We start from the raw sequence: 12853 nt of genomic DNA on the forward strand, positions 1-12853 counted from the left end.
GAGGGACTTCAGTTATGTGGAGAGACTGGAGAAGCTGGGATTGTTCTCCTTAAAACAGAGAAAGTTAAGGGGAGATTTGATGGAGGTGTTCAAAATCATGAATGGTTTTGACAGAGTAAATAAGGAGAAACCGTTTCCAGCGGCAGAGGAAACCAGAGGACACAGATTTAAGGTGATCGGCATGAGGAAACATTTTTTTTTACATAGCGAGTTGTAATGGTCAGAAATGCACTGCCTGAAAGGGTGGTGGAAGCAGATTCAATAGTAACTTTCAAAAGAGAATTGGATAAATACTTGAAGGGAAAAAATTTACAGGGCTATGGGGAAAGAGCAGGGGAATGGGACTAATTGGTTAGCTAAATGGGATAGATTCAGAACAGATCCAGCAGCTCAAAACTGGGCATCCATGAGGCGCTGTGGGCCATCAGCAGCAGCAGAATTGTATTCCAGCACAATCTGTAACCTCATGGCCCGGCATATTCCTCACTCTACCATTACCAACAAGCCAGGGGATCAACCCTGTTTCAATGAGGAGTGTGGAAGAGCATGCCAGGAGCAGCACCAGGTGTACCTAAAAATGAGGTGCCAACCTGGTGAAGCTACAACTCAGGACGACATGCATGCTAAACAGCGGAAGCAACATGCTATAGACAGAGCTAAGCGATTCCACAACCAACGGATCAGATCAAAGCTCTGCAGTCCTGCCACATCCAGTCGTGAATGGTGGTGGACAATTAAACAACTAACAGGAGGAGGAGGCTCTGCAAACATCCCCATTCTCAATGATGGCGGAGTCCAGCACGTGAGTGCAAAAGACAAGGCTGAAGCGTTTGCAACCATCTTCAGCCAGAAGTGCCGAGTGGATAATCCATCTCAGCCTCCTCCCGATATCCCCACCATCACGGAAGCCAGTCTTCGGCCAATTCGATTCACTCCACGTGATATCAAGAAACGGCTGAGTGCACTGGATACAGCAAAGGCTATGGGCCCTGACAACATCCCAGCTGTAGTGCTGAAGACTTGTGCTCCAGAACTAGCTGCGCCTCTAGCCAAGCTGTTCCAGTACAGCTACAACACTGGCATCCACCCGACAATGTGGAAAATTGCCCAGGTATGTCCTGTCCACAAAAAGCAGGACAAATCCAATCCGGCCAATTACCACCCCATCAGTCTACTCTCAATCATCAGCAAAGTGATGGAAGGTGTCGTCGACAGTGCTATCAAGCGGCACTTACTCACCAATAACCTGCTCACCGATGCTCAGTTTGGGTTCTGCCAGGACCACTCGGCTCCAGACCTCATTACAGCCTTGGTCCAAACATGGACAAAAGAGCTGAATTCCAGAGGTGAGGTGAGAGTGACTGCCCTTGACATCAAGGCAGCATTTGACCGAGTGTGGCACCAAGGAGCCCTAGTAAAATTGAAGTCAATGGGAATCAGGGGGAAAACTCTCCAGTGGCTGGAGTCATACCTAGCACAAAGGAAGATGGTAGTGGTTGTTGGAGGCCAATCATCTCAGCCCCAAGGCATTGCTGCAGGAGTTCCTCAGGGCAGTGTCCTAGGCCCAACCATCTTCAGCTGCTTCATCAATGACCTTCCCTCCATCATAAGGTCAGAAATGGGGATGTTCGCTGATGACTGCACAGTGTTCAGTTCCATTCGCAACCCCTCAGATAATGAAGCAGTCCGAGCCTGCATGCAGCAAGACCTGGACAACATCCAGGCTTGGGCTGATAAGTGGCAAGTAACATTCGCGCCAGATAAGTGCCAGGCAATGACCATCTCCAACAAGAGAGAGTCTAACCACCTCCCCTTGACATTCAACGGCATTACCATCGCCGAATCCCTCACCATCAACATCCTGGGGGTCACCATTGACCAGAAACTTAACTGGACCAGCCATATAAATACTGTGGCTACAAGAGCAGGTCAGAGGCTGGGTATTCTGCGGCGAGTGACTCACCTCCTGACTCCCCAAAGCCTTTCCACCATCTACAAGGCACAAGTCAGGAGTGTGATGGAATACTCTCCACTTGCCTGGATGAGTGCAGCTCCAACAACACTCAAGAAGCTCGACACCATCCAAGATAAAGCAGCCCGCTTGATTGGCACCCCATCCACCACCCTAAACATTCACTCCCTTCACCACCGGCGCACTGTGGCTGCAGTGTGTACCATCCACAGGATGCACTGCAGCAACTCGCCAAGGCTTCTTCGACAGCACCTCCCAAACCCGCGACCTCTACCACCTAGAAGGACAAGGGCAGCAGGCGCATGGGAACAACACCACCTGCACGTTCCCCTCCAAGTCACACACCATCCCGACTTGGAAATATATCGCCGTTCCTTCATTGTCGCTGGGTCAAAATCCTGGAACTCCCTTCCTAACAGCACTGCGGGAGAACCGTCACCACACGGACTGCAGCGGTTCAAGAAGGCGGCTCACCACCACCTTCTCGAGGGCAATTAGGGATGGGCAATAAATGCCGGCCTTGCCAGCGACGCCCACATCCCGTGAACGAATAAAAAAAAAAAAATCTTTCAAAGAATTGGCACGATGGGCCAAATGGCCTCCTCCTGTGCTGTACAATACTATGACACTATAACCACTACACTACCATACTCAATTATTTGTCTGCTGAAACGATTAGGCTTTTGGGGGAAATGTATTTATTGGATATATTGTTGAACATTTGAGCCCCAAAATCACCAGCGAGTCCATGTATTCTCTCCAGTCTACTAACGCTGAACTTTCTTGACGGTTTTGAGGGGGCGAAGACACTGACTGCCTTTTACAAGGCTCTTTTTGTGGGATGGAGTGCTGGTCAGGCCCTACGTTGGGGACTCAGAGTTTCCACAACCTTGACCCTCAGTGGCACCCAGGAAATAATTGGTAGAAATACTCCTGATGACACCATATGTACCTTAGACAGACACAAGGTGGCCCACTCAAAGGTCCAGACGAAGATTGAGGCCTGGACACCTGAAGAGGGTGTAATTAAAAAATATATATATTTTTCAGTGCAGACCCTTTGAGGGGAGGGGGAGGTAGGGTGGGGATGTTTGTTTCTGGGGGAGGGGGGATTTTTAAGGGGAGACCCTGAACCCACACCATCCACCAATGAAAAGGCACCCATAGCCTGATTTTCCAGCCTTCTCAGTATAGATGCACCCATTATGGTGTCAGCCATTGGAATGCAAATCAGGAAACCGCTCCTTGATTCTGGAAAATCTACCAGGGTCCAAGCAGGTGTATCTCGGGACATATGCCTGACATCTCAGTTGTGAAGAAAACAAACATATTACCCTCATCTGACACCATCTTTCAAATATGCATCCCAGTAGCCTATTATAGATGTGAAATAATTTTGTTGGACCTGTAAGATTGAAAATGCATGTATCTGGATAAAGCTCACAAGTGAAACAAACATGATTGAAGCATGCTGTGTTTATTAATAAGATGTAATTTATTGCAGTATTGGCTTTCATGATCTACATGCAGTTTCTTAAAACACACTAATACTCACACATAAAAAGGGGACTGATCATCACCAGGTGCACAAGGAGATCTAGAATGTGAAAAGCATAATGCGCAGCATCTTTTACACTAGTGTCACATACCTTGTGCTAATTTCATGAAAGAGGCACACACATTAAATAAAGTCTGGATATGAACTAGTAATACTTACATGCAAATAATGGAGTTCTTTGTATGCACTTAAAAATTTCTTTAGACAGGTTAATATCATACATACTAATAACAATTCAATTTCATTTTATCGTTTTAAATGTGAGAGCTCTCCCATTACATTGTTTTGTTAATCACCAAATCTTTAATCTTTTCCTACATCTCTCAAAGAATTAAAAGTTATTTTTTACCTCTCCCAGTAGCTCTTTCTATTCCTTAGGGCCCATAATGACCACATAAAAAACGATGAATACCCTCATTCTTAATGCTAAGACTAGCTCATGGTTATTGGAAATGTGAAATACAACCTCATTCAGAAATGACATTATATTTAAAGGAGTTTATACTACATATACACACTACGTTGCAGACTTTGGATAATTTAACATTAAAATCGTGATATAAATACAAAATACATCCATTGGAATTATGTAAATTCTTCAAAATGTCAATTATTTCAATGATGCATTAGACTAACAAAAGGTGAATTCATTTCTGAATAAGATCCTCCCCCCTCCCGCATTGGGAAGAATTATTGAATTTTCAATAAACAAAATGAAGATGAAGGTTGTATGTGTATCTGAGTACTAGAAGTTGACTCTTTCTCAATTCACAAGCTTGTAAATCCAATAGGTGTGTCAAATGCAGGGAGACACGAATCATACAGCTCTTCTCCCATTCCACTGTCGGGACTATCCATCGAGAACAAGTAAATAAAAAAGTTGTACATTGGAAAAATTAAAATCACAATCTACTGTGGTAGTAACATTTCTAACATTCCAACTAAAAGTAAGGAATTTCCCATATTCACTTTTTCAAGACTTTTAGTCCAGGCTCAAAATTTTCTTTGATCAACAGCCTAAAATTGCTTCTCATTCTTCCAAGTAAAATAGTTAAGGATATAAATTGTTGAATGTGGATAAAGGCACAACTAGCTTGCCAAGTTATCCTTGGATGAAGGTTTTTGCATGTAGGAGAAACTGTTACATTAGAGTTTTTAATGCTTTGATCAAGAATGCGCTTGTCTTGATGTGACTATAACACAAAAGTCAGTGTGACCCAGACAGCAAGTTGAACATTTTGCCAAGGAGCATCTGGCTCTGGAGATGGATTCTTAGGAACCAAATTAAAAATCTTTGGAGCAAAGCCGTATTAGTCAAGGGTTACACTGAATCAAGGAACACTGGCCAGGTGAAGCCCATAGAAAAGTGGCAAACTTAAGATGTAGCTGTGCCAATAATCAAAATTAACGCCCTTGTGGTTCAATATTTCAGCTTCCCTTATTGTATTAAAGTTTGTTTGAAATAATATTTGAATGGACCACTAGACTTGAATGACTTCAAATTAATCAATTAGTTGGGGGGAGTTTTAAAGAGATCATTCATTGTATGTCACAGGTTATTCAGTCCGACTGATGCAGTACCATTGGTCAATTTAACTTTGTAAACCTTCTTTGAATTGCAATGGAAAATATTTCTTCTTGGATAATCTGTGGTTGAAACATTGCTTTTAATAATTTTTTTTACATTTTATTGTCAAAACTTTGACATTTAAAAATAGTCAAAAGCCAACATCTCCAAGCAAAATCAGCTTTCTTTTTGATTATATACAGACCACGGAGCTAATTTTCAGGGTTTTAAAATCAGAAAGTATTAGTCAAAATCTACATTTTTAATTGCTTTCCATAAATTGTCAAAATATCTATGTAATCTTTAAAACACAGAAAACGTGATAAAGTCCAAAATAGCAGTAACTGATGCTTTTGACAAAGCAAGATGGGATTTTGTGGTGGTACCGATGGTTTGACATCTCTTCAGACATGTTCCTATTTAAAATGGTTTACTTAACTTATAATTGCTCTGTGTTCCAACCTTCAAAAAAAATTACAAATAAATAGCCCTTTTTTCTCCTTGAATCAATTTGTACAAGTTATTCACTAAAAAATGTTCACACCCAAAATTCATGCGTTAGCATCTTAATTTCAAACTGGAAAATAATAATGAAGGAGGGACAGAAATTTATGAGACTGTGTAGAAACAAACTTCTGAGAGTCAAGGTTACTAAAGATTATCCACACTTCTGAAATGTAACTCTACTTCTGAACCAGGGCGGCATTAAAATGTGCATCAACCTACTAGGATTTAATTTCAATTTGCTTTCCAAATGCTTTTCAATATAATTTAGGATCAGAATTGCCATTGTTTTCTATGCAATTTTCAAAACTACTGAAACAATCAAAGCTCTGTAAACGATAATTGATATTTGGAAAGCCTAAGTATCACGGGGTGAGGATCAGAGGGAGGGGGAGAAGAAGAGTGCAATAAGGACACTGGGAAAAGACTTTGAATTTTTGTGTACAAGGTCTCACTTGTGTGTGTCTGGGGATAGGTTGGGGGATGATCTTTTGCTTGGGCAGTCCTGCTATTTTTTTTGTTGGTAGTGCCACATTTTTGTTTGTGGGCAGTCTTGCTTCTTTTTTTGTCTATGGGGTCTTGCATTGGGGCACTTGAATTTTCTGTGCATCAGGACTCGCATTTCTGTGTAATGATGCACCCCACACACTGGTTGTAACAAAAGTATCTAGCCCTACCTCCAAAAGACTCGACATCCCTGCCCTAGAGCAATTTAACCTTATTAGCTTCTTACTTTATCATGTCTCTATCTCTGACCGCAGCCCTCATTACTATTTGTCTGAATCTTCATTTTTGTCACTTACATTATGTCCGGTCCAATTAGAGAATGTCTTCGTAGCATTGCACGGGATTGTGCATTGGTGAGATCTGTAGTTGCTTCGCCATTGATTGCTAAGATGCAGTCACCTACCCCAATTCGGCCATCACGACTGATGGATCCACCATGAATGATATTACGCACCATCATTCCTGAGCCGTCCTTGCTGGCACTCACAGTCATTCCTACAAGATTAGAAAGATATTTTGTTGAAAATTCTTCACAAGTAAAACGCAACAAAAAAGTAACCATTTAACTCAGCAAGACTATTTGTTCTAACATACACGTACAATTTGTACCATCATACTTTCTCCAATGTATTTAATTTCCTGAGCAAGACCACTAAGCACAACTGACCTTTCAAGAAGAAAACTCTGAAATTTCTCTGGCCTCCAAAAAGGTGACGGAGTAAAACTTAAGGAGCCAATCTGACACTGATAGCTACAGGTGGCTTTCCTTTACCGACATTTCATTGGTCCCAAAAGAACTGGAACCAGTGCTCGATAACAGTAAAGCATGGCAATTTTTTCATGCAAATACCATAAACTATGTAGCTCCTTTTTAAAGGAGTTAAATCAAAACAGTATTTGATGGGAGTTTATTTGGTCTTTTATCCAGAAAAACATCTGCCGGCCTTCCCTGGCAAATCTGAAAGCTCACTTTTTACAGAATGCTTGTTGGAATGGTAACCTATGTTGCAATAAGTGGCAACTCAACCTTCCAGATAATTTACAAAAATATCTGATGAAAAACAGAACATTGCTGACTCCAAATTCATAGGTTTTTTTTAAAAAAGGAATTTCCTTCACAATTTTCTCAATGATGTTACAAGTTTAAGGTCTCGCTTTAGACATTGTCTTGGGTACAGCGGTGAAAGTAACTCCCGTAAGCGGTCTGAGCATCTTATGTTTAGGTGTACTGTCCAACATCTACTTATACAGCAACATAACCTAGGGAGTGTAACAATAATACCGTGTGATGAGCCAAATGACGTGCCCCCACATATCTCTCCAATTTTTTTCGAAGACTGACCAAGAAAATTCATAGTAAGGTGAGGTCTGGTAAGAATCATTAAGGTATTTTATTTCACAGTAAGTGAATATACATAGCAACAGTTATGATCGGATTAACTTAATTCAATCAGTACAACTTGTATTGGCAGAATACAAAATAATGAACATGCTACATTTCCCCACAACAACAGATCATCTTATTTGACTTAAAAAAAACTCGTAACAAACCAACTTGCATTACCCTTCTGAGACTGGCCAAAGCACGCCCTCACATCTTCGATTTAAAAATCTGACTGACTGGAGGGAAATTTAACTACCTCCCCAGTGCCCCCCACCCCCATGATGGGCAGGAGGTGTTTGGGGGTTAAAATCAGCAAATTTGTGAAACCCAACTCCAACCCGGCACGAATGTGCCTACTTCGGTATTAACTGCGGCGGCATTCAGGGCATCGGAGTAACCCACTCTGGAGAGGCGGGTCCGTGATTATAGTATGTAAACAAGGCTCCGTTCCTGATCTTTTGGCGCTGATTTAAATTTAACAGCTGCGGACCAAGTTTCCCAGGGATCAGGAAACCCGGCTGTTAAAGGGAGGTGGGAGCAGCCGAATCAAGCAGGTAAGTGCTTTTTAAAGCAATGCTTGTGGACAGGAACAGGAATTTACCCCCCGGCCCTTCAAGCAAATTTTCGGCCGCAATCGGCCGATTCCCTCCGCCCTCGGCTAATGTTTCCCAGCCCAACCCCCTACCCCCACACGATGTGCCCCGGTTACGGCCTTCTACCGCTAACTTTCCTACCCGGCAGCCGGCCAGATTGACAGGCGGGAAACGGAGTAAAAAAAAAACGATAATGAAGTGTGCCGTTAAAATAGTCAGGGTCTCCACGTTCCCGGCAATTCCGGGCTCCCCTCCCCCCCCCCCACCACTATCATGCTCTTCCCCCCCCCCCCCCCCCGCCAACATCGGGCCCACTGTCTGTTGTCATCACATTCACAGCCAGAAGGGAAGGCCTGCCGAAACACTTCTGCCTAGTGCCTGGGACAAAAGACCTCAAAACACAATGATGTGAGAGGTTTATGGATTACCACGGCAAGCTAACAAAGTGCTTAATGCTTACAATCTTTGAGGAGAATTAGTATTTAACCACCTTTCGTTTGAGTGTTTTTTAAAAAAAACTTGTGTGAATACAATTTGCTTTAAAAACTTAACATTTAAAAGCAATCACAATATGATTGAATTTCGCATTCAGTTTGAGGGAGGGAAGAGTAAGTCTAAGACTAGTGTTTTAAACTTAAATAAGGGCAATTATGAGGGCATGAAGACAGAGCTGGCTAAAGTGAACTGGGAAATTAGGTTAAGGGATAGGTCAGTAGAGATGCAGTGGCAGACATTTAATGAGATATTTCATAACACTCAGCAAAGATACATTCCAGTGAGAACCATCCATGGCTAACTAAGGAAATTAAAAATAGTATCAAATTGAAAGAAAAAGCATAAAATTCCGCGAAGATTAGTGGCAGGTCAGAAGATTGGACAGAAAATAAAAAACAGCAAAGAATGACTAAAAGAATAATGAGGAGGGAGAAATTAGAGTACGAGAGAAAGCTAGCTAGAAATATAAAAACAGATAGTAAGAGTTTCTACAGATATTTAAAAAGGAAAAGAGTGAGTAAAGTGAGTGTTGGTCCTCTACAGAGCGAGTCTGGGGAATAATAATGGAGAATAAGGAAATGGCAGATGAATTGAACAGATATTTTGCATCCGTCTTCACTGTAGAGGATACAAATAACATGCCAGAAATAAGTATGAATCAAGAAGTGAAAGGGAGGGAAGGAACTTAAAATATTTACAATCACCAGAGAAAGGGCTCTGAAAAAAATATTAGAACTAAAAGCTAACAAGTCCCCAGGTCATAACGGACTTCATCCTAGGGTCTTAAAAGAAGTGGCAGCAGATTTAGTAGATGCATTGGTATTAATTTTCCAAAGTTTCCTAGATTCTGGAAGGGCACTTAGAAAATCCCAATGCAATCAGGCAGAGTCAACACAGCTTTGTGAAAGGGAAATCGTGTTTGACTAATTTATTAGCGTTCTTTGAGGAAGTAACAAGCAACGTGGATAAAGGGATCCTGTGGATGTGGTGTACTTGGATTTCCAGAAGGCTTTTGACAAGGTGTCACATCAAAGGCTACTACACAAAATAAGAGCTCATAGTGTAGCGGGTAACATATTAGCATGGATAAAGGATTGGTTAGCTAACAGCAAACAGAGAGTAGGCATAAATGGGTCATTTTCAGGTTGGCAAGATGTAATGAGTGGAATGCCACAGGGATCAGTGCTTGGGCCTCAACTATTTACAATTTATATCAATGACTTGGATGAAGGGACCGAATGTATGGTTGCTAAATTTGCTGATGACACAAAGGTAGATAGCATAGTGGTTATGTTACTGGACGAGTAATCCAGAGGCCTGGACTAATAATCCGAAATCATGAGTTCAAATTCCGCCACAGCAACTGGGGAATTTAAATTCAATTAATCAAATAAAAATCTGGAATTAAAATACTAGTACCAGTAATGGTGGCCATGAAACTACCGGATTGTCGTAAAAACCCATCTGGTTCACCAATGCCCTTTAGGGAAGGAAACCTGCCGTCCTTACCCGGACTGGCCTATATGTGACTCCAGACCCACAGCAATGTGGTTGATTCTTAATTGCTCTCTGAAATGGTCGAGCAAGCCACTCAGTTGTAAAATCTCGCTTAAAAAAAGTCACAAGAAGAATAAAACCGGACGGACCACGAGGCACCAGACACGACAAAGGCAAACCAAGCCCAGTCGACCCTGCAAAGTCCTCCTAACTAACATATGGGGACTTGTGCCAAAATTGGGAGAGCTGTCCCACAGACTAGTCAAGCAACAGCCTGACATAGCCATACTCACAGAATCATACCTTTCAGTCAACGTCCCAGACTCTTCCATCACCATCCCTGGGTATGTCCTGTCCCAACGGCAGGACAGATCCACCAGAGGTGGCGGTACAGTGATATACAGTCAGGAGGGAGTGGCCCTGGGAGTCCTCAACATTGACTCTGGACCCCATGAAATCTCATGGTATCAGGTCAAACATGGGCAAGGAAACCTCCTGCTGATTACCACCTACCGCCCTCCCTCAGCTGATGAATCAGTCCTCCTCCATGTTGAACACCACTTGGAGGAATCACTGAGGGTAGCAAGGGCACAGAATGGACTCTGGGTGGGGGACTTCAATGTCTATCACCAAGAGTGGCTCGGTAGCACCACTACTGACCAAGCTGGCCGAGTCCTGAAGGACATAACTGCCAGACTGGGCTTGCGGCAGGTGGTGAGCGAACCAACACGAGGGAAAAACTTACTTGACCTCGTCCTCACCAATCTACCTGTCGCAAATGCATCTGTCCATGACAGTATTGGTAGGAGTGAACACCGCACAGTCCTCGTGGAGATGAAGTCCCGTCTTCGCACTGAGGACACCATCCAACGTGTTGTGTGGCACTACCACCGTGCTAAATGGGATAGATTCAGAACAGATCTAGCAGCTCAAAACTGGGCATCCATGAGGAGCTGTGGGCCATCAGCAGCAGCAGAATTGTATTCCAGCACAATCTGTAACCTTATGGCCCGGCATATTCCTCACTCTACCATTACCAACAAGCCAGGGGATCAACCCTGGTTCAATGAGGAGTGTAGAAAAGCATGCCAGGAGCAGCACCAGGCGTACCTAAAAATGAGGTACCAACCTGGTGAAGCTACAACTCAGGTCTACATGCATGCTAAACAGCGGAAGCAACATGCTATAGACAGAGCTAAGCGATTCCACAACCAACGGATCAGATCAAAGCTCTGTAGTCCTGCCACATCCTGTCGTGAATAGTGGTGGACAATTAAACAACAAAAGGGAGGAGGAGGCTCTGCAAACATCCCCATCCTCAATGATGGCGGAGTCCAGCACATGAGTGCAAAAGACAAGGCTGAAGCGTTTGCAACCATCTTCAGCCAGAAGTGCCAAGTGGATGATCCATCTCGGCCTCCTCCCGATATCCCCACCATCACAGAAGCCAGTCTTCAGCCAATTCGATTCACTCCACGTGATATCAAGAAACAGCTGAGTGCACTGGATACAGAAAAGGCTATGGGCCCCAACAACATCCCAGCTGTCGTGCTGAAGACTTGTGCTCCAGAACTAGCTGCGCCTCCAGCCAAGCTGTTCCAGTACAGCTACAACACTGGCATCTACCAGACAATGTGGAAAATTACCCAGGTATGTCCTGTCCACAAAAAGCAGGACAAATCCAATCCGGCCAATTACCGCCCCATCAGCCTACTCTCAATCATCAGCAAAGTGATGGAAGGTGTCGTCGACAGTGCCATCAAGCGGCACGTACTCACCAATAACCTGCTCAAAGATGCTCAGTTTAGGTTCCGCCAGGACCACTCGGCTCCAGACCTCATTGCAGCCTTGGTCCAAACATGGATAAAAGAACTGAATTCCAGAGGTGAGGTGAGAGTGACTGCCCTTGACATCAAGGCAGCATTTTACAGTGTGGCACCAAGGAGCCCTAGTAAAATTGAAGTCCATGGGAATCAGGGGGAAAACTCTCCAGTGGCTGGAGTCATACCTTGCGCAAAGGAAGATGGTAGTAGTTGTTGGAGGCCAATCATCTCAGCCCCAGAGCATTGCTGTTGGAGTTCCTCAGGGCAGTATCCTAGGCCCAACCATCTTCAGCTGCTTCATCAATGACCTTCCCTCCATCATAAGGTCAGAAATGGGGATGTTCGCTGATGACTGCACAGTGTTCAGTTCCAGTCGCAACCCCTCAAATAATGAAGCAGTCCGAGCCCGCATGGAGCAAGACCTGGACAACATCCAGGCTTGGGCTCATTAGTGGCAAGTAACATTCGCGCCAGACAAGTGCCAGGCAATGACCATCTCCAACAAGAGAGAGTCTAACCACCTCCCCTTGACATTCAACAGCATTACCATCACCGAATCCCCCACCATTGACCAGAAACTTAACTGGACCAGCCATATAAATACTGTGGCTACAAGAGCAGGTCAGAGGCTGGGTATTCTGTGGCGAGTGACTCACCTCCTGACTCCCCAAAGCCTTTCCACCATCGACAAGGCACTAGTCAGGAGTGTGATGGAATATTCTCCACTTGCCTGGATGAGTGCAGCTCCAACAACACTCAAGAAGCTCAACACCATCCCATTCACCACCCTAAACATTCACTCCCTGCACCACCGGCGCACTGTGGCTGCAGTGTGTGCCATGCACAGGATGCACTGCAGCAACCCGCCAAGGCTTCTTCGAGAGCACCTCCCAAACCCGCGACCTCTACCACCTCGAAGGACAAGAGCAGCAGGCACATGGTGAGGCTGGTGA

General features: G+C 43.9%; 1 protein-coding gene across 9 annotated transcripts in view; it reads right to left on the bottom strand.

Annotated features, from left to right (window-relative positions):
- LOC137321295 (multiple PDZ domain protein) overlaps positions 1-12853 on the bottom strand; it is a 326443-nt gene that overhangs the window by 168922 nt on the left and 144668 nt on the right. For 7 of the 9 annotated variants that reach the window (XM_067983664.1, XM_067983660.1, XM_067983668.1 and 4 more), the window contains 2 exons: positions 6405-6603; positions 3528-3569 (listed from right to left, as the gene is read on the bottom strand). In XM_067983664.1, coding sequence (XP_067839765.1) covers positions 3528-3569; positions 6405-6603 — 241 coding nt within the window. The remainder of the gene's footprint in view (positions 1-3527; positions 3570-6404; positions 6604-12853) is intronic. The other 2 variants (XM_067983665.1, XM_067983661.1) reach the window with 1 other exon arrangement.

The sequence above is a fragment of the Heptranchias perlo genome, chromosome 4 (assembly GCF_035084215.1).
Source record: "Heptranchias perlo isolate sHepPer1 chromosome 4, sHepPer1.hap1, whole genome shotgun sequence".
NCBI lineage: Eukaryota > Metazoa > Chordata > Chondrichthyes > Hexanchiformes > Hexanchidae > Heptranchias > Heptranchias perlo.